Below are 23,259 nucleotides of genomic sequence, written 5' to 3'. Positions count from 1 at the left end.
ATGTTATTCTTTCTAAACTAACTGAAAATGTGATGGTATAATGTGTAAATTCACTATATACTTTGTTATAGCTTGGATAAAGCTCTTCATTCAGCTGGAATAGATTCTGGTTTCATAATTTTTGGAGCTAACCTGAGTAACCCACTGAATATGCTTTTGCCTTTACTACAAACTGTAAGTAAAAAAAAAAAAATCAGTCATTTTATACTTTAGCAAACATTGTCAAATTATTATGTTGACAAACCTGTTAATGCTTGGCAATATATGCTTGTGCTCTCTGTTAATTTGGCTTCTTATTTACGTGTAATTTCTGCATTGATATGTTATCCTAAAAATTATTGTATTGACATATTACTGAACTCTTTAAGTTATGTATTATTTGAATTGGATATATATTTAAACTTAGGGTGAACTTTTCCAAGCATTTCCTGATTTTGCCTTTTAATGACGTCTTTTATTCCATATATAAATATAATTTTTAGTTTAATTTATTGTAGGATTTTTGTTAGGATGATAATATTGAACAATTTGGTAATAATTTGGTAGTTTGCTTCTTGGAGTTGGTTTTTTTTTTTTTTTTTTGTATTATCATAGTAGCCTGGTCAGGGTTGATATTTTAAACATTGCCAAATATGAATAATGAAGTTTGACTTAATTGTATTCAATGCATGACTCCTGGAGCCCTTATTGTTTGTGTATTAAGTTTAATTTTCTCTTTTTCAGGTGTTCCCTCTGGATTATATTCTTATAACAATTATTATTATGTACTTTATTTTTACTTCAATGGCAGGGATTCGAAATATTGGCATATGGTTCTTTTGGATTAGAGTGAGTATATGTTATAATATTTTTTTATTTTTTCCATCATTTTGTATATATCCTCCATTATTGCAAATTATCTTAGATTTATAATACAGGAGTTATAAATATCTTAATACCAAAATGGTGGAAGTGCTGGCCTTTTCACTTTATGTTAACATAAAAGTGCTCTTTGTCCAGAGAGTGCATGCTCAGTTGTGTTCAGCTCTTTGTAACTTCATGTACTGTAGCCCGCAAGTCTTCTCGGTCCATGGGATTATCCCACCATGAATACTGGAGTGAGTTGCCATTTCCTCTTTCAGGGGATCTTCCTGACCCAAGGATCGAACCTGTGTCTCCTGCGTTGGCAGATGAATTCTTTACTGCTGGGTCACCTGGGAAGCCCCTTTGTCTAAAGCTGCAGTTCTTAAACGGGGGCAGTTTTGCCCTCCTGGTATACTTGGCAAAGTCTGGAGATGTTTTCAGTTGTTATAACTAGGAAGCACTACTGGCATCTGGTGGGTGGAGAGCAGGGAATCAGGGCAGCGTCCTGTGTTGCACAGGCAGCCCCGCAACAAAGACTTGCTTATCCAGCCCAAAATGTCAGCAGTGCTGAGGCTGAAAGCCGTGGTTTAGAAGTTCTGTTAGTTTCCTTAGTGTTTGGCTGTAGCCCAACCGCATTGCAGCACAACTGGATACACTATAGTTCGAAATATGGCCCTGTGACTGGCAGTGAAAGATTCCTTTGCTATTGGAGAAAGGGTTATTTTCTTCTTATTCTCATTTTGATATTAAAATGAGATATATCACTTCATACTTCCAGCTGTGTGTAAAATGCAATTAACTAGAGGCTTGAACTAATGAAAGACTTCCTGCTGTGGAAAATTTTTTAAATCTAACATTGCTTCAGTAACTCAAAAACATCAAGTCTAATATTCCTCTTGGCTTCTCCCTCATGGTTGAGATATGGCTTCTTCAGCCCTCTTTACCCCGTCTGTGTTCTGTGAGGAAGAGGCAGCTAGGAGAAGGGGTGACAGAAGATGTGGCTTTCTCAGAAGTCTCGCACAGACTGCTTTCTTTCTGATGCGTAATGTTTTATCACTACCAGCCACTACTGGGCATAGGGAAGCAGGAAGTGTGCATTTTTAGGTGATCGTGTCCCATCCAGGATTAGAGTCCTGTTATTCTATATTGTACTATTATATTCAGTCGAGTAATAAAGCAGGGAGGTGCTGTCTAGGTCGCTAAAGTGTGCTCTGTCATTGAAATGAGAGGCCTGTCACCAAGCTTCTTGTATCTGCTCCCACGTTTCAGTTTCCATCCATGCATACAGGATGCACATGGAAATAGCTATAATCAGATGGTCATAAATTACCATAAACTAGATGACAGTGTTATAGTTGAGTATAACATGAGGATGGGTTTCCCAGATGGTGCAGTTGATAAAGAATCCGCCTACCAATGCAGGAGACACAAGAGACACAGGTTCGATCCCTGGGTCAAGAAGGTACCCTGGAGGAGGAAATGGCAGTCCACTGCAGTATTCTTGCCTGGGACATCCCATGGACAGAGGAGCCTGGCAGACACAACTCAGCAGGCACGTGGGTGCATGTGCGCATGCACACGCGTGCACACACACACAATATGAGGCTATCATGAGTATTTCATAGAAATGAGTATTTAAAACATGACATGTCTGTCCTTGTGCAATAATATATAGAAAACTATAAATGTATTACTAATACTTAGAGTTTAAACTCACTCTTTTAACCTGTAGATAGAATTAGACATAGTTCACCATTCTTAGCTCTATGAATTTCTAACAGATGCTGTTACATAATAAGTTTAGAAGATTCTTTGAAACAAACCATGAAAATACTAATTTATTTCTCTAGGTCTTGAGTTTTTAAAATAAACATGAATCTGAATCTAAAAGCTTTACAGGGAAAGAATTGTCTTTGTTATTCTTATAGTTATCTGGAAAGATTAAGAAATCTTAGTATTTATTTTGGAAAAAGAATTGGTGGGTTGAACTGCATGCATTGCCCCTAACAAATGAGCAAGACCCAGTGCCTTCACGTAAAACGTATTGCTGAAATAGCGTCACTGTGTTTCTCCTTCCAGTTGTACAAAATCAGAAGAGGTAGGACCAGGCCCCAGGCGCTCTTATTTCTCTGCATGATACTTCTGCTTATTGTCCTTCACACTAGCTACATGATTTATAGTCTTGCTCCCCAGTATGTTATGTATGGAAGCCAAAACTACTTAATAGAGGTAAGTACAAACATTAAAAAAAGTCATTATTTTGACATTTTAAACATAGTAATATCTAGAACCAAATTCTAATTTGTGAAAGCTAGCATAAAATATTAGCTCATCAAATTAAATTTAATACTGCTAAAACTAGTTTTACATTCCATTGTTGGGCATATTTACATTTGTTTCATACAAATTCTTTTTAAAAATAACACTGAATTTCATAATAGTTGTTCCTTAAATGGATCCCATGCTGCCAAACTGCTGAGCTTTATCTTAGCACTTTATTAGAACTCATAATATTTACTTTAAAGTAATATTTTAAGTAAGTTTATTAAGATGGCGCCCCAAAACGTTTTGGTGAGCAAAGAGCAAAAAACGTCTGCTCGTTGGTACCATGAATCCCATAGAAGAGACTTAAATGTTTTATTTGTGGGTAATTACACTTTCTCATATCCTGATGGGGATCCTCTTACCTGTTACACTGATTCCTTGGTGTTATCTTTAAAAAGCCACCTGTGATTTTAGTTGTATCTGGAGAGATAGTTTGAATATTTTGAAAGTTTAAAATATTTTGATGATATCTAATTTGGCCTTTATTTAGTTTCCTTTTCCTAAAATATCTCTTGCTCTGCTTTCTAATAGTTCGAATCAAATCGGTGCTTTAGGGCCCAGTTCAAGCCTTACTTTAATGGAATCTTTCATTATTAACCCATTCTGCCCAGATCATCCCTTTTTCATCCTTCATTCTTTCTTTAACATGTAATTAGTAGTTAGTTCATTGAGAAATATCAGTAGTGTCAGTGGACCAGAGATGGGACACACATCACAGCAGATACACAGGTGACCCAAGTTTGGGAAACACACTGCTAAAAGATCACCTTAGTCATTCTTCTCGTTTCTTATACCTTTTATTATCTTCTTGCCTTATCCCCTGCACCTAGTTCTTGGGCTCATGTTATGAAACATTCTTCTATGAATGGATGAAATAAGATCATGCTTTTGCATGGATAAATGGTATTCTCTTCTTGTTCCACAGTGGAAAACCAAGGGCTGTTTTCTCTGGGCAGAAGCTCCATTGATTAACACAGGGCCTAAACATTGTTGCAGGAAAGCCTTAATGTCAAGTTTACCATGAATCTTTTTATTCTAATTGAAATTTTACATAAAATTTACATTTTAGAATATTAGCCAAATGTGGTTTAATAGAAAACAGGGTATAAAGTTCATAATGTGTCACTTTTTAATCAAAATATATATGTTAATATACTATTTACATTTTAACTGTATCTTCATTTTTTAGAGCAATATGACTTACAATGACCATAGAGGCAATTCATCCCTTTCTGTGCCAAAGAGATGTGATGCAGATGCCCCTGAAGGTAAAGCAGCTTGTTTCAACCTTTCTTAGAATTTATAACTGTGTAAGAAAAGATTTGTTTTGAATTATGGTGTCTTAAGATCTGATACCTTTGTTTTCATATGTGGTGACAAAAGGAACTTTGTTAAGAAGAAATTGGTCTCTTCAATAGAACTTCTTGGTGATATAATGATTTCCATTAGGGAGAGGATCATTATAAATTAGTTACCCTTGAAGAACAAAATGTGGTTATTATTTACCATACTTACTGGTATAATAAGAAATCATTCTTAAATGCCTTTTTTGTTGTTGTTTTAAAAAATTCAAGAGACTTTTGGTAGAATCTGTCACTTTTAGGACTGAGAACAAAAGTGCCTATGACCTAGAACAGCTTTTAACCCATCCAGCTCTGGTCACTTTAGTTAATAAAATAATGATAAAGTTAATGATGACAGCAGTTAATGTTTAAGAATGTGTAATTGTGAGCCAGACATTATAAGTTTTTCCTGTGTATTCTGACAAAAGCTCTGAGATCCTGTGCTCTTCATCTCTGTGAATTTTGAGAGGGTCTTTTTTTTTTTCTGTCTTCTGTTTGCTAAGATGATTTTTTGTCCTGTTACTATTATAGCATTCTTTCCTGATTAAGGATTCCAGATTTATTCTTTCAAGATATGCAAAAACTTTTTTCTACTTTTGCCTTCAAAATGCTTTTATTCCAAAGTAAAGTAATGTGTTAGATATATTTCTTGATAAGTCATTGAGGGGTTCCATTATGAAAAAGATAAATTTGGAGTGCTTTAGCAGAGTCAGCTCTAGACTGTTGTGGAGTAACGGGAATAGGTACAGAACACTGGATGGCCCGGTAAGGCAGCAGTGAGCTCTACCTGGAGGTCACTGTGGGCTCGTCAGAAAGAAGGGCTTCAGACGGGGGATGGCAGGGCCGCCTCTCCAGGTGAGAGGGGAATCCAGGGAAGGCTGCTCCAGGCGGAGGAACACAGCGCACACATCAAGTTCCCTTCGACCGTACAGTTTTGTGTTCAGACAGTTTAAAACCATTATTGTTGTTTTGTTTTTAATTGTGGAGGTGTAAGGGGTTGGAGGAAAGAGGAAATGGGGTTGCCAAGTTAGAAGTCAAATCAGAAAGGTCTGGAAAAGAGCCAATGGATGGTTTTACACAAGAAAGTGGAAACTGTGGTCTGGCTTGTTTTCAGTAACTTAAATTACAGAAGAGAGAGAATGGATTTGAGAAACTGAGACCAGAGCATAGAAACCATTTGGGAGAGGGTGCCAGGAGGAACAGTTTACAGTAATCCAGGAGAGATGGTGAAAGCCTGAAGCAAACAGTGGTCTTAAGAGTGAAATGAACACAGAATTGAGAGAAGACCTCCTTGCTTGGATCTGCAGAGTGGCAGGGGAGGCAGAATATTTTGGAATGGCCTCCAGTTTCTGAGTAATATGGTAAATTTTGGTATCACCAAGGTGAGGTAAAAATAGATACTAAGATTAAAGAAAAAAGTATAGATACTGCTTAGCTGACTTGAGATGGAGATTTCACGGGGAGTTGGATATTTACAGAATGAACTCAGAAGGCAGAGTGTGAGGAGCCTGGAGACCCAGGCAGGCGGATGACAGAACTATGGGGGAGTGAGCGGAAAGAAGAAGGAGAGATGTGGATGCTGGAGGCAAAAACTATGTGCAGTGAATAAAAGGGAATGTAAAGCACTGAAATTCTTCATGGAGCTTGAGAGGGATTGGATGGAAACTAGAGAAGGTATGCAGCATCAGCAGAGAATCTTTTTTTTTCTTTTCTTTTTGAATGAGGAGAGACTTTAGGGATGATGGGATGAATTCATGGAGCAGGAAAAATTGAAGAAAAATATGAGAAAGAATGAATGATGAGCCAGTGTCACCCTGTTCTGGAGGACACAGTAGTTAGAACATTGAAGAATGCTTTAGGTGGAAGGAAGGATCCTTCTTGCTCTAGATTGCAAGGAAGGAGTCAACAGTGTGAACTCAGATAGTAATTTCTTAGTGAGGGTGAGCAGGAAGTTCTCTGTGATTGTCTCATCTTGCTTTGAGGTGTAATTTCAGTTATTTGCTGAGAATCACGTGGGCCACTGGGCACAAAACTAAAGAAAGGGGCACAAGTTTTGCTAGGTGAACAGAACGTCTGACTGGAGATAAGTTAGTGATAAATGAATATATGCCAAGGGGTGGAGATGAAATTCTCTCTCTGTATTTTTGCTGGATATGTCTGCACAGCTGGTGCCTTTCTCCATCAGAGCCTAGGCTATCTGGGGAGATGATTTGAAGGACTGGAGGAGGATGAGAGTTAGAGACAGAACAGGCTGAGAGTCAGAAATGGAAGAGACCAAGCGCGGAGTCCAGGGTGCAGGGCAAAGACGGGAAGAGACCAAAACTGGGAGGAAAGAACAAGGTCAAGAGATGAGTCAAAACCAAAATCAAGGGAAAGCAAATGTGAAGAAGAAGTAATAGTGAAATGTTTCTGTTATAAATTAATTGACTTAATTTTCCAGGTCTGCTTTGGTAGCTAACAACAAAGACACTTTAGTCCCAGATTTTTAACTTTGAAATGTACACAGCCCCACCCCCACCCCACACACACATCACAAGTAGGGTTGATACGTGAAATGCTTTGGGTTGTCATTTTTTGCTAAGTGAGAACAGAATGAAAAATTACTGTCGGGTTGATTTGTGATTTTTTGAGAGGGCTCTGACCTTGAAGATCTAAATAAGTTCTGTTTCTTAGATTCTTACATTATTGAAACCTTAGCAGAAAAACAGGTCAAACTTTCAAAATCAAGTTGCACTGGTAAAAGGGGCTTTAAAATGCCCCTGTATTGCTGAACTGAATGAATTTGTGTGTTATAGATCAGTAAGCTTTAGTTAAATGATACACTTGGCCATAACTTTTATATGAATCCCATTTGGTATTTTTCTTTTTCAGTGTAGTTTATAGTAGTTTAAGTGACCTCCTTTGAATTGTTAAATATTTTTCTAAAACATTAGTTGATTTATGCTTTGAAATGTTACTTTGCAATATAAAACATACCCTTTAGATTTATGGATTTATCTCTCCCAATATTTTGTCTTTGTTCTCTACCAAATCTCTAAATGTCAGATTGCCTGTGCATGCTGGGAAGAGGATGGCAGAAATACAATTGTTATATTTGGGGTGCAGGGAGTTTTCTTAAGAGTAAGAAAAAACAATGATGGACTGTTAGGAGAGCTCTCCCTGCCAGATTCAAAATTAAGCATGCTCTGGGTACTGCCACTCATAAAGGAGATATTAACCCTACTAATTCACATATAAGCAAATGAAAATCATTGTTTTATACATTAAAAATTGTAATAATGGAGAAGAATGAGCAGTTCACATGAGATTTGACACGTGGGGTGGGGCTAGGGTAAAGTGTGTGGTGAAAGACTGATCGCGCGGTGTCCATTCACTGTGGACTAGGAAACCTCAGCTTGCAAGAAGAAAATCAGCACTGTGTCACTTGTGACATTTTGGTGGGCACTTTGACTAAGGTAGATGATACTGTAATAAAAATACCCCACAAGGCACTTGGTGGCACCTTTTTATGCACCTGTTGCAAGTAATAGTTTTGGAGAACAGTTTTTCAATTTAGAAACAAAAAAGTTATAATTTATTGTGTTGTACTTAAAATTATTTCTCTTGGACTGCAAGGAGATCCAACCAGTCCATCCTAAAGGAGATCAGCCCTGGGATTTCTTTGGAAGGAATGATGCTAAAGCTGAAACTCCAGTACTTTGGCCACCTCATGCAAAGAGTTGACTCATTGGAAAAGACTCTGATGCTGGGAGGGATTGGGGGCAGGAGGAGATGGGGATGACAGAGGATGAGATGGCTGGAGGGCATCACTGACTCGATAGACTTGAGTCTGAGTGAACTCTGGGAGTTGGTGATGGACAGGAAGGCCTGGCGTGCTGCAATTCATGGGGTCGCAAAGTTGGACATGACTGAGCGACTGAACTGAACTGAAAGATAATCTTCCTAGAAAGATGTTAAAGCAGTGATTTTTCTAAAACACACATATATTGATCTCTTACTAATACTGAGTACATTTTAGAGACTTTTTTTCTTAAGTAATATTGCATTCATATATGAGGTTGTCTGGCATTTTTCAAATGTTATAATGTTTGAGAATTAAAAGTCATCTAAAAATAGTTAAGGTTTTTTGTGTTTAAAATGATCTCTGAAAGAATAATTTAGCAGAGTTATAAACAATGCCTATCATACCATGTTTACAAAGTTCTCTTAAAGCAACAATTTTTCAAATTTATCCTTTCACATAATGCATTGTTTATAAATTCTAAGTGAGCCACCTGAGCAAATTAGAAATCCATTTTTAGATTTTATATGCAATTATGATGAAAGGACTTTTACATTCTTAGTTTTATGTTTGTTAATTGCTACTTAATCTAATATATATTAATACATGCACAATTTACATGCTAGTGTGAGTAAAATAGTTAAACACAGAATTATGAAAAATAATACAAACATGCAGAAATATTTGAGTCTGGATAGGAGGATGAATGATCAGTGTGTCTTTGTGGTCTGGCAGAATAGAGTACTGGGTAGGTTCTCAGAAAGAGAGACAGCATCAGAGACATATACACAGCCCATGCCTTTGGAAAGCAAACAACCTAATGGATTTGGATATGAAAATAAATAATAGTAATAGAAAAGTAAATGGCATACTGTAATGAAATTACAGGCAGAATGCTGTGGGAAGGCAAAGGAGGTAATGGTTTTCCCTACAGTGTAACATTTTAACTGGGCCTCAAAGCGCAAGTGAATCTAAATGAACAAACAAAACAGTGGAGGCTGTACCAAGCAGAGAAGGAACCTGTGTTAATAAAGCATAAAGACAAATTTATTTGGCCTGATATGGAAAAAGTATGTTGTGGCAGGAGCATTGAATGTTTGGGAAATACAGAGAGGGATGAAGCAAGATTGTATCTTTCCAAATGACCATTTTAAAAAAATCTGTGAACCACAAGTTTAATTTCTGCCATCCTGTTTAATTATTTTACCTTTCCTTGACGTGAACTTGTCTTATTTGGACAGTAAAACACCTAGAAATGTGATGATCTGTATAAATCAAGCTTGATTTTTGTGGGATGTTCTGGTTAAGTATATTTGTTAATGTATATAGCCAGCCTTAAAAATCATTAATCTGTGGTTTTAGATTTTAGCATTAGGATATAATTTCACTAGGACAAATGGTTAAGATGACTTAAGTTAACTGATGATGCTAAAATAAAGACGGATGTGTTAAACTAAACTACATGAATTACAAAAAGTTGAACAGATTTAAAATTAAAGAGCTAAAACAGAGTTAAAATTACATATACTAACTACAAAGGGAAAAGTAAGATGATATTGAATAACTAAAGATAATGTTAGAGGAAAATTAATAAAGTAAAACGTGCATACTTTTACTCTAAATACTTACTTTAGAGAGGAGTTGAATGCTAAGTTTTGGAGTAAACAAGCCCATTATCAGGGAGAGCCTCAAAATACATTCTATATAAATAAAATGTATTTACCATGCTGTTTTGCTTTTGTCATTAATAAAAGCAAGTAGACCTGTTTTCTCAGAATTTCAGGTACCTATCCTTCTGCAGACTTTTCTCTGAGATACTACGTCATCTAAGATACTATGTCAGTTTGTGGCTGGAAAGAACCAGCTGTGAGAGCGGGATGATCATGGCATGTTTTCCCTGAGGTCAGCCAGGAGGACTTGATCAGGAAGGGCTGTCTGCTGGCCGGCTCAGAAGAGGGCAGACCTCGGAGACCTGGTGAAAGAGGGTAATCTAGCTAAGGGTTACTTAAGTCAGATCAGCAAGCCACCTGTTCTGATTGATCGGTGTGGACAAATAGCTCAGCTAATCTTCCGTGAAGTGAAGGCTGAGAATGTTAGGGGCTTGTGTCTGGCTCTTTTGCAGGTAAACAAGGGGGTGTCCTAGAGCCTTCTCTATATCATAGGTTGTATCCTTATTCATACTAAGCCTTCGATACCTGGTGTGTATTTTATACTTAAGGAACATTTTAATTCAACCACTAAATTTTCATTAAGTAAGTTAATGTGACCATTTAAGTAAGTTAAAGGTGAAATACAGTTCTACTAAAGTACTGCTTCAGTTTTTAGTTTAAACTAATTAAAAGTATGTAATATTAGAAATTCGTTCCCTAGTCTCAGTAGTCATATGTCAAGTGCTGAAAAGTCACATGTTTCCAGTGGGTGTTATGTTGGACAGCACAGTCTAGAGCCTGGATGGTTGGTTGGCATCTCATAGGAAACAGAGCTTCTTGCAAAGTGGAGCCCCTCCCTCTCCTGAAGATGGCATCATCACGTGAAGTAAAGTTAAATATATTACTTGCAAAAAGTGAAAAGCAAAGTTGACCTTAGTGTCAAGAACAAGGAGAAAGAACCAGATTCCTAAGAAATCGTAGTTGCAGACTAGCACTTTGCAGGTATGCAGGCCAAATGCACGTCAGCAGAGTGAATTTGTTTCACTGCAGTTTCAGACTGGCAGTGCAGTAAATGGTGCAAGTAAGTACAATCCTCACGAGAGGACATACCTTAATTCTTGGCTTCACAGAATTCCCACAAAGGAGCACAAGTGAAGATGTCAGAGTCAAATATTCAAGCACACAAGAAGACAAAGCACCGCGTATAAGAGAGCGAACAGAAGTAGCAGACAGCAGAGAAAGACCTGCCAAGCTCTGATCCTGGAACTATCAACACAGATTATGGAACAGTTAACTATGATGAAAGAAATAAGACCAGATCAACATACCGCAGATGACAGCAAAGTATTAAAGAAAGAATGAATGAAACCCTAGCAAATTTATAAATGGACGAAATGCAGTGTTTGAAAATGAACATACAGTAATTGAAATTAAACTCAGCGTAGCAAACTACAAGAGTAAAACCACAACAAGGCATCTCCACTTACCGTTCATTAACTATGGGAGGAGGAGGGGTAGCTGAGGTAGCTCATCTCAGAGGAAAATGGGCACAAGCCCCGCCAGGTAAATAGATGGACACCATCCAGCATGGCCTGTACCTCCGGGCATGACCGCCTGGGACGATCAGAGAACGGGGCTCAGATCATGAGGAAACGGAACCCAGACCCAGCCTGACGGCTGACAGCCATGATGTAAAAGCGGTGCTTTAGATCCATCAGTGTCATCAGAGACCAGAGGCTGAGGGGCTCACAGGTTCAGGGAAGTAAAGAGACATCTCAAGTGAGTGTGATATGTGGTCCTGGATTTGGTCCTGCCCTTAAGGGATGAATGTTCTAGGAAGAATACACTCAGATAAATGACATGTTGCAGTATGGACCATAGGGCCAATTTTAAAAAATATAATATCAGTATTAAAAGTCTTAAATTTAATAGCTCTTCTCTGGTTAGGTAAGAGAAGGTTCATCTTGTAAAAAATGCTGTGTTAAGTGGCTAAATTGAATAATGTATGGTTCAGAAAACAGAAATAAATATGTTGAGAAAAAGATAAAAGAGAGGGGAAAAAAATGAGGCCCGCTATATACCATCAGATGGCTGTTGCTACTGCTCAGTCGCTGTGTCATATGCTGCTTGCAGCCCCAAGGACTGCATCATGCCAGGCTTCCCTATCCTTCACCATCTCTGGGGGGTTGTTCAGACTCATGTCCATTGGGTTGGTAGTGCCATCTAACCATCTCATCCTCTTTTGTCCCCTTCTCCTCCTGCCTTCAATCTTTCCCAGCATCAGGGTCTTTTCTAATGGCCCCTTAGGTGGCCAAAGTAATGGAGCATCAGCTTCAGCATCAGTCCTTCTAATGAATATTCAGGGTTGATTTCCTTTGGAATTAACTAGTTTGATCTCCTTGCAGTCCAAGGGACTCTGAAGAGTCTTCTCCAATGCCACAGTTCAAAAGCATTAATTCTTTGGCACTCTTTATAGTCCAACTCTCACATCCATACATGAGTACTGGAAAAAGCACAGCTTTGACTAGACAGAGCTGTGTCACCAAAGTAATGTCTCTACTTTTTAGTATGCTGTCTAGGTTTAATAGCTTTTCTTCCCGAGCAGAATTTAATGCTTTTAATTTCATGGCTGCAGTCACCATCTGCAGTGATTTTTGGAGCCCAAGAAGATAAAGTCTCTCACTGTTTCCATTGTTTCCCCATCTCTTTGCCATGAAGTGATGGGACCAGATGCCATGATCTTTGTTTTCTGAATGTTGAGTTTTAAGCCAGCTTTTTCACTCTCCTCTTTCACTTTCATCAAGAGGCTCTTTAGTTCCTCTTTGCTTTGTGCTGTGAGGGTGGTATCATCTGCGTGTCTGAGGTTATTGGTATTTCTCCCGGCAATCTTGATTCCAGCTTGTGCTTCATCCAGCCCAGCATTTTGCATAATGTACTCTGCATGTAAGTTTAATAAGCAATGTAATAATATACAGCCTTGACCTACTCCTTTGCCAATTTGGAACCAGTCTGTTTTTCCATGTCTGGTTCTAATGGTTGCTTCTTGACCTGCATACAGATTTCTCAGGAGGCAGGTCAGGTGGTCTGGTATTCCCATCTTTTTAAGAATTTTCCACAGTTTTTGTGACCCACACAGTCAAAGGCTTTGGTGTAGTCAATCAATTAAGTAGAAATAGATGTTTTTCTGGAACTCTGTTGCTTTTTCTGTGATCCAACATATGTTGGCGGTTTGATCTGTAGTTCCTCTGCCTTTTCTAAATCCAACTTCAACATCTGGAACTTCATGGTTCATGTAATGAAGCCTAGCTTAGAGAATATTGAGAATTGCTTTGCTAACGTGTGAGAAGAGTGCAATTGTGCAGTAGTTTGAGCATTCTTTGGCATTGCCTTTCTTTGGGATTGGAATGAAACTGACCTTTTCCATTCTGTGGCCATTGCTGAGTTTTCCAAATTTGCTGGCATATTGAGTGTGGCACTTTCACAGCATCATCTTTTAGGACTTGAAGTAGCTCAACTGGAATTCCATCACCTCCACTAGCTTTGTTCATAAAGATGCTTCCTAAAGCCCACTTGAGTTTGCAGTCTAAGATGTCTGGCTCTAGGTGAGTGATCACACCATCGTGGTTATCTGGGTCATTAAGATCTTTTTTGTATAGTTTTTCTATGTATTCTTGCCACCTCTTCTTGATATCTTCTTCTGTTAAGTCCATATGGTTTCTGTCTTTAGTTATGCCCATATTCACATAAAATGTTCCCTTGGTATCTAATTTTCTTGAAGAGATCTCTAGTCTTTCCCATTCTTTTGTTTTCCTCTATGTCTTTGCATTGTTTACTTAGGAAGGCTTTCTTATCTCTCCTTGATATTCTTTGGAACTCTGCCTTCAGAGAGGTATAGCTTTCGTTTTCTCCTTTGCCTTTCAGTATTCTAAAAGCTGACAGTACCAAATGCAGGCCAGGATATGGAATTACTGAAGATAACCACTTCTTTTTTATTTCTAATTTTATTTTATTTTTAAACTTTACATAATTGTATTAGTTTTGCCAAATATCAAAATGAATCCGCCACAGGTATACATGTGTTCCCCATCCTGAACCCTCCTCCCTCCTCCGTCCCCATACCATCCCTCTGGGTCGTCCCAGTGCACTAGCCCCAAGCATTCAGTATCGTGCATCGAACAAGATAACCACTTCTAATTACCTTTTTAGTAGAATTATAATTATATTATTTATATAATTATATCGTTAATTACATCCTTTTATGAAAAAGGAAATGGCAACCCTCTGCAGTATTCTTGTTTGGAAAATCCAGTGAACAGGTGAGCCTGTCTGGCTACAGTCCATAGGGTCATATAGAGTCAGACAGGACTGAAGTGACTTCATGCATACATCCTTTTAAAAATTTACACTTCTATTAATATATGTTATTTTTCTTAAATTCCAAAAATTTAATTTATATGCACAGTGAGTGTTTCAGCATGATGTATTTTGTCCCACAAAATGACAGGAACATATTTTGAACATAAGAATTAGTGAATATAATGTATGCTATGTGGTAACTCCCTAGCAATTTAGACTAAAAGGTATATCTTCTTGGGAAAGTGAGTTGATCTTTTGTGTGTAATTTCAATTTTGAATCTGCTAAAAATCATTCATCTCTCACATTTTCCTGTCATTTCTGATATAAATCGTTAGCATCAAATAAACCTTGATTTAATTATAGACATATTCAGTTGTATAAAATGAGTCATTCTTTGACTTGGTTTATAGAATGTATTCCGTTTGAGGTTCTGTAAAAGGATAGTTTAAATCCACAAAGAACATATTAAAAACTCTTCAGAAATTAAACCTCTAAAAGTGCATAGTACTTTAAAGCTTGTTGAATTTTTTCATATTTTAAATAACCCACCAATTTAAAGATGATATTCTGTATTTGGTGATACAGTTCAACTTAAACAATTCAAGATATTCTTATAAAGTTCTCACTTATTTTTAAAGATAGAGCAACTTCCACACGTTCTTATGCGAAGCATTTGCTTTGAAAACTATGAGCTAAAACAGGATATTCTAATCAAAATTGTTTCTTATGATAGTGTCAGAAACCTAGCACTTTCTTTCTGGATATTTTCCATATGTACTCTTAACTCCAACATTTTATCTATTCCAGAGCATTCTATTGTAACAATTCATAGTAGACCATCTAAAGTCTTAATGGTTCCCAAATGTTGCTCAATAAGTTTTAAAAGCTTTTGAATCCCATAAAATGTGAGGAACTGACACCAATATCGCGTTGCTAATGCTCAGCAGACACACAGACACGTGCCTCTGCCCTCGGGTTAAACACCGCTGAGGACAGACCAAGTGGCTGACGGTCCTGACTGAAACAGCTCCAGTAGCCTCCTTACCAAGACAGGTGGCCTCAGAAGGCTTGCTTTGAGACTTGTCATTTCACTGCATCCACCAACGTAAAACTTGTGTCATAAGCGTTGCCCAAATGTAGTTCTCCACCTTTTACGACCTCAATTAAAGTGGCCCAGCCCAAGCCCTTAAACCTTGTAGATACTCTTTGCCTTTCCCCTTCTTATTCTCCCTCACAGTATTTAGTCTAATAAATATAGTTTTACTAAATGGATGAGGTTTTCTAAGTCATGTTTTGGAGTGTTGACAGTTGACAATAAATAAGCCTAGTGATGCTGGATAATTTAAGGGGGATTTAATAATTTAATCAGTAAATTAAGAATCTTAGGTTTCTGTTTCTGCTTTCTAACTACCATCTGGTTTACATATAACGAAATGCGTGTCCTGCCAACCTCTCAAACCTCAGTTCCAAGGCTGAGCTCCTCTCCTTCTTTCTTCCATTTAGCTTTTCCACATGTTACTCTCATGTCATAGGGTAGGAAAAGTTGTCTTGTGCCTTTTGTGTGCCCTCAACTATTTATTTACTCAGAAATCTTGAAATCTTTTTTGCATTTTGTTACTTTTCCAATACTAACCATTTTCTACATTCCACCAAGATTAGATGAGAAATAGCAAACTATACCCATCAGTGAGGATACTTGAAATACATTACATACAGTGTAATAATACAGCTTTGTATGTTTTCACAGAAAAATATTCACCACATGATGATAGTGGAAGACTGTATATATTATCTCATGTTTTATGTTTTGTGCATAAATAGTGTAAAAGTCAAGCTGCAACTTTACAGGGATGGTCCAATATATGCAGATCAATCAATACGATACACAGCACATTAAGGAAAGGCCGAAATCACACGAGCATCTCAGTAGACACAGAAAAAGCCTTTGACAAAGTTCAGCATCCATTTATGATAAAAATTCTTAGCATAATGGACATAGAGGGAACATATCTCAGCATAATGAAAGCTGTTTACAACCAACACAATACTCAGTGGTAAAGCTGAAAGCCTTTGTGCTAAAATCTGGTGCAAGACAAGGATAGTCACTCTCACCTCTTCTATTCAACATAGTATCCTATGTTGAATAGTATCCATAGTATCCTAGGAAATCCTAACAGCAGTCAGACAAGAGAAAGAAAGGAAAAAGGGATCCAGATTGGAAAGGAAGAGGCAAGATTGTCATTATATGCATATGGCATGATACTATGTATAAAAAACCCTCAAGTCTCCACACAGAAACTACTTGAACTGATAAATGAATTCAGCAAGGTAGCAGGATACAAGATTAATATAAAGAAGTCGGTTGCATTTCTTTACACTAATAATGAAATAACAGAAAAGGAATGTAGAAAAATATTACCTTTTAATATCACATCCTCAGAAATAAAAGAGTTAAACCTGACCAAGAAGGTGAAAGACATATGCCAAGAACTATAAAAATGTTAATAAAGGAAATTGAAGATGATTCAGAGTTTGGAAAGATATCCCATGCTTTTGGCTTGGAAGAATTAATATTGTTAAAATGACCATACTACCCAGAGCAATCTACAGATTTAATGCAATCCCTATCAAATTACCCTGGATTTTTTTCACAGAGCTACAACAAATAATCCTAAAATTTATATGGAAACATAGAAGACCCAGAATTGCCAGAGCAATCCAGAAGAAAAAGAAGAAAGCAGGAGGCATAACCTGTCCAGACTTCAAATACTACAAAGCTACAGTAATCCAAATAGCTTGGTACTGGCACAAAAGCAGGCATGTGGATCAATGAATCAGAGCAGAGAGCCCAGAAATAAGCCCACACACGTACAGTCAGTCAGTCTTTGACAGAACAGACAAGGATCTTCAATGGAGAAAACGATGGTCTCTTTAGCAAGCGGTGCTGGGAAAGTTGGGCGTGCATGTGTGCTCAGTCACTAAGTTTAGCTGCATATAAATCAATAAAGTTAGACACAGCCTCACACCATACACAAAAATAAACTCAAAATGAGTTAAAGACTTAAGCATAAGACATAACAACAAAAAACTCCTAAAAGAAAACATCAGCAAAACATTCTCTGACATAAATCATACCAGTGTCTTCTTAGGTCAGTCTCCCAAGCAATCAAAATAAGAACAAAAATAGACAAATGGGACCTCGTCAGACTTCCAAGCTTTTGCACAGCAAAGGAAACCATAAACAAAATGAAAAGACAACCTATAGAATAGAAAATATTTGCAAATAATGTGACCAATAAGGCATTAATTTCCAGTATACACAAACAGCTCATACAGTTCAACAACTAAACAAACCAATTAAAAAGTGAGCAGAAGACCTGAATACACATCTCTCCAAAGAAGACATGCAGATGGCCAATGCACATGAAAAGATGTTCAGCATCGCTAATTATTAGAGAAATGCAAATCAGAACTACAAATAAGGTATCACCTCACAACTATCAGAATGTCCACCACTGAAAATTTTACAAATAGCAAATGCTGGAGAGAGTGTGGATAAAAGAGAACCCTCTTGCACTGTTGGTAAAGATGCTATGGAGGAGAGTAAGTAAGTTCCTCAGAAAACTAAAATTAGAGTTAGCATATGATCCAGCAATCCTAGTCATGGGGATATATCCAGATGAAACTATAATTCAAAAAGATACATGGACTTCTACGTTCATAGCAGCACTATTCACAACAGCCAAGACATGGGAACAACCTAAATGTCCGTCAGCAGAGGAATGGATAAAGAAGATGTGGTGCCCGTGTACAATGGAATACTGCTAGCCATAAAAATAATGAAATACTGCCATTTGCAGCAACATTGATGCAAACTAGAGATTATCATACTAAGTGAAGTAAGAAAGAAGACGGCAAATACTATATGATATCATTTAGATTTGGCGTATAAAATATAACACAGGTGAACCTGTCTACAAAACGGAAACAGACTCAGGGACATGGTTACCATGGACTGGGGAAGTTTGGGGAGGGATGAATTGAGAGGTTGGGATTAGCAGATGTAAGCTATTATATACAGAATAATAAACAACAAGGTTCTGCTGTATTTTGTTATTGTTCAGTTGCTAAATTTTGTCTTACTCTTTGCAACTCCATGGACTGTAGCATACTAGGCTTCCCTGTCCTTCACTGTCTCCTAGAGTTTGCTCAGATTCATGTTCGTTGAGTCGGTGATGCCATCCAAACATCTCATCCTTGGTTGCCCTCTTCCTGCCCTCAGTCTTTCCCAGCATCAGGGTCTTTTCCACCGAGTTGGCACTTCATGTCAGGTGGCCAAAGTAGTGTAACTTCAGCTTCTGTATAGCACAGGGAACTCTATTCAATATCTTATGATAAAACAAAATGGAAAAGAATATAAAAAGAATGTGTGTGTGTATATATATATATATATATATGTATAACTGAGTCACTTCACAGCAGAAATTAGCAATGTAAATCAGCTCTACATCATAAATATATACATATATACATATGTACGCACAAACAGCATATAAAAGTCAGGCTGTACCTCAGAGAACAAAATGTGGAATAAGGACAAGAAATAAGTATTCATTGTTTTTTGTTGTTGTTAATAAGTGGCTTTTATTATATAATTAAAGAAAAAAAACAATAAGCCTTTTTAAGAATGAAAACAATGACAGTCCAGATAGTGGCATGCATCTATCTGCCCAGTAACTATTGGTTGTAGAGAAGACCTTTTTCCTTCCAGTTTGTTGAAAAGTGGCAGTGGAGAGGGTAGTTTCTGAGACTTGGAAAAAATGTAATTCTCAAAATCTTAGTATCATTTTTTTCCTGGAATATGAAATGTTTCTTTCTACTTATACTTGGTTCCAGGAAATTTTGTTTAGAAGTCCAGGTGACTAAGCGATATACATTATCACTAACAATGGATTCAGGTGATTTTTTGTTTTCCCATCTATACTTTACCTCTAAGCAAAAAAAGAGAAAAATGTGTTTTGCAGGAAAGACTTATTTCTGTTTAAAACCAATTTCATTAGAGGAGTTACTATACTAGTTTACACTTGATGTTTGATGTATAGTTTTAAATAAAAAGTTCATTTTAAGGAAAGCTAGTATTTTGACAGGCTGAAATGAAGCTGGTCAAGGAGTTTCATTAGAACCTTAGCCATATGGCCTGAAGTTAAGAATGGACACTGATGCTCTGTGATGACAGTATTTGTTAATGTCTCTTGTGGTGCTGAGTGCCCAAGTGGGTGATCTATAAACATAGTTTGAAATGAAAATGGTACCAAACTCTTCCTTTGTGGATTTAAAAGACAGGTTTGAATATGGACTTCAGATTTAATACCTCCTACCTACTTCATATTAAGTGAAGCTAATTAATTTTAGCTCTCTGGAGATTTGTAACAAGAAGATCCAATTTGAGAGAATCTAAGTCATTCTTTCCCTCTGACTCAAGTACATGGAGCAGTGGCCTTTAAAAATACTACGTGGTCTTTTTGTCTTATACTCTGCACATTTGGAGGGAGGGGACAAGATAGTTTAGAACAGTTAGATTTAGTCTAAAGATGAGGATAAATGAGGTCACCTAGAATTATAATAGTTTTGATAGGCTTATTTAGAATGCTATCCTATTTATTTAAGGAATACAAAATTAATAACAGCCTTTGCAATTTAAACACATTTGGAAGATATTGATATATCAGTTTTCATAATAGTGAGAATCACAGTCCTGTGTGTCTTGAAATTCATGTAAGATTTATAAATGTCTAAGTTTCCAAGATTCTATTTGCTGTTGTTGCACAGTTGGTCAGTTGTGTCCAGTTCTTTGTGACCCCATGGACTGCAGCATACCAGGCTTCCCTGTCCTTCACTATCTCCCGGAGTTTGTTCAAACTCAAGTCCATTGAGTCAGTGATGCCATCCAACCATCTCATCCTCTTTTGACTCCTTCTCCTGCCCTCCATCTTTCCCAGCATCAGGGTCTTTTCCAATGAATCACCTCTTTGCATCAAGCAGCCAAAGTATTGGAGCTTCAGCATCAGTGCTTCCAGTGAATATTCAGGGTTGATTTCCTTTAGAATTGACTGGTTTGATTTCCATGCTGTCCAAGGGACTCTAGAGAGTCTTCTCCAGCACCACAGTTTAAAAGCATCATTTCTTCAGTGCTCAGCCTTCTTTGTGGTCCCGCTTTCACATCCATACATGACTACTGGAAAAACCATGGCTTTGACTATACAGGCCTTTGTCAGCAAAGTGATGCCTCTGCTTTTTAATATGATATCTAAGTTTGCCATAGCTTTTCTTCCAAGGAGCAAGTGTCCTTTAATTTCGTGGTTGCAGTCACCATCTGCAGTGATGTTGGAGCCCAAGAAAATAGTCTGTCAACTGTTTCCATTTTTTCCCCATCTATTTGCTGTGAAGGGATGTAGCTGGATGCCATAATCTTAGTGGTTTTGAATATTCAGTTTTAAGTCAACTTTTTCACTTTCCTCCTTCATCTTCATTAAGAGGCTCTTTATTTCCTCTTCACTTTCTGCCATTAGGATGGTGTCATCTGCATATCTTCAAGTTATTGATATTTCTCCCTGTAATCTTGATTCCAGTTGAGCTTCATCCCACCCAGCATTTTGCGTGGTGTACTCTGCATAGAAGTTAAATAAGCAGGGTGATAATATACAGCCTTGATCTACTCCTTTTCCTATCTTGAACCAGCACATTGTTCCGTATTCTAACTGTTGCTTCTTGACCTGCATACAGGTTTCTCAGGAGGCAGGTAATGTGGTCTGATATTCCCATCTCTTTAAGAATTTTCCAGTTTGTTGTGATCCAGTCAAAGGCTTTGGTGTAGTTGTTGAAGGAAAAGTAAATGACTAATTGTTCTCATCTATTTTCTCATCTATTGTTTTCATCTCATTTCCTTGCTTTTTCAGTTAACTTTTTAAATTGGTATCTATTATGTGGTAGGCACTATTCTACTGATACACAGCTATGAACAAAGCTCAGATGTGCTGTCCCCACAGGGCTTATTTAGAAGGAGACAAATAAGTATATCAGGCAGTAATCATTATGGAGAAAAAGTACCAGAGGAGAGTAATGGTGCCTGGAAGGAGGGATGGTTTGAAATGCTGAGTAGGGCAGAAAGGAAATCCTTACCGAGAAGCTGACATCTGGGCAAAATGGTCTGAGGGAAGTGAGATCAGATACCTGGAAGGAAGGCAGATACCTGCAGAGAAGCCATGCAGGCCATGGTGACAGCAGGTGCAGAGGTTTTGGGGCGGGGGGGCCCAGGAAGGGAGGAGGAAGGACGGGCCAGTCATCAAAGAGAAGGACTTCATTCAGCTTTTAAGCTCAGACGGGAAGTTTGGAAGGCTGTGAGCAGATGACCTGATGGGCCTTACATCCTCAGGGGGTTACTCTGACTACTGTATTGCATGTAGACCAGGGTATGGGAACTGTTTTTCTGTAAGAGACCAGTTAATAAATATTTTAGGCTCTGTGGGGCCTGGAGTAGTGTCCACACTGCTCAGCTGTGCCCCTGAAACACAGAGGTTGCTGTGGACAGCGTGTCATGTTTCAGCATAACTTAAAAAATGAGTGATGGACCGAGTGAATCCTCCTGGGGTGTAGTGTACTAGCCCCTGAGATAGACTATAATAAACCAAGGTTAAAGGCGAATTGATAGGACTTTTGCAGGAATCCAAGGCAGAGCTTGTGGTGGTAGAATTGCAGGAAGTGGTTAGATTCTGGGTAGATTTTGGAGATAGAGCCAGTGTGATTTGCCAGTGCCATTCCTCCAGTGGGAACCTTAACCGTCCCCTGTACCACCTATACCACTGTACCACCAGGGATTGAAGGATTCCACTTTGTAACCCATCCTGCATGTTTCTAGTCTTTTTCCTGAACTTGGTCTCCTTTTCCATCATTGCTCTGCAACTGTTTGTTCTGGAAATGTCACAGCCAGATTCTGCCCAACTCCTCCCATCTTCATCAGTCAGATTCCTGGTCATCTTACAAGGTTTCTTTCCAACCTGACCCTCTTTTTTGAATCTCCAAACATGTGTACAGTTTTTCTTTTTTTTTTTTTCACTTGAATTCCCCTAGCAGTTTTACTTCTTATGGTGTGACCTTTACTCTGTCTTAATCTATAGTCATTTATGTATCTTATGTCTACCCTACTCTTTTGTAGGAATGTCAGCTCCTTGAATTAAGAAAACATATTAATATATATATATGAAGTATATTTTTCTGTCTTGTTCAACCAGCGTTTGTAGAATTGAATCACTTTTTACAATTTGTTCCTTTTTTATCTTGTTAAAAAATGTTCTTGTAGTAACATAAGATTAACATCACCTAGTATCTTGTCTCTTCTTGCCCACTTTATCTATTGAATGAAATCCATTGTATTCACTTCCTGCTCGGTACCTACTGACCCCTTTTCTTACTTGGATCAATTGCTTTCTAATTGTGCTGTTTAGCTCTAATGTTACAATTTCTGCTTATTGGACTTCTGATGCATTAGAAACCGTATCTTCTTTCTGGATTTCCTTCCCAAAGCTAGTTTTCCAAGGGTTTAAAAAGAGAAAGAAAAATGCTTTGTACAAAATATATATCTGAGAAGTCCTTGGATATCAACATCCTCACAGTTGATGATATGATGGGCAGTTTGTGCTATGCAAAAAACCATTTTTTTTTAGAACTTTAAAAGTACAGTACCATCTATGTTTCATTTCTGACAGGTGAGAAATCCAGTGCATCTATTTCTTCTTTTGAAGTTAACTTGATCGTTTCTCTTTTCTCCATTTTCCCTTTGGGGAGCTCTTGTTCATTAGTTCCTGGATGTCTTTGATTGATCATCTGTCTCCTCTCATATTTCATATTTCCTGCCTACCATTTTGCTCTAGATTCTTGGGTATGTACTCAGTTTTATCTTCAAAC

General features: G+C 37.7%; 1 protein-coding gene across 1 annotated transcript in view; it reads left to right on the top strand.

Moving 5' to 3' along the window:
* Positions 1–23,259, top strand: part of LMBRD1 (LMBR1 domain containing 1) — a 132,045-nt gene that overhangs the window by 100,489 nt on the left and 8,297 nt on the right. Inside the window, exons 11-14 of the mRNA XM_070376170.1 lie at positions 72–174; positions 724–828; positions 2,923–3,072; positions 4,358–4,436. Of these exons, the coding sequence (XP_070232271.1) occupies positions 72–174; positions 724–828; positions 2,923–3,072; positions 4,358–4,436 (437 nt within the window). The remainder of the gene's footprint in view (positions 1–71; positions 175–723; positions 829–2,922; positions 3,073–4,357; positions 4,437–23,259) is intronic.

Source organism: Bos mutus, chromosome 9, assembly GCF_027580195.1.
Source record: "Bos mutus isolate GX-2022 chromosome 9, NWIPB_WYAK_1.1, whole genome shotgun sequence".
NCBI lineage: Eukaryota > Metazoa > Chordata > Mammalia > Artiodactyla > Bovidae > Bos > Bos mutus.
This window is presented reverse-complemented; position numbering and strand designations above follow the sequence as displayed.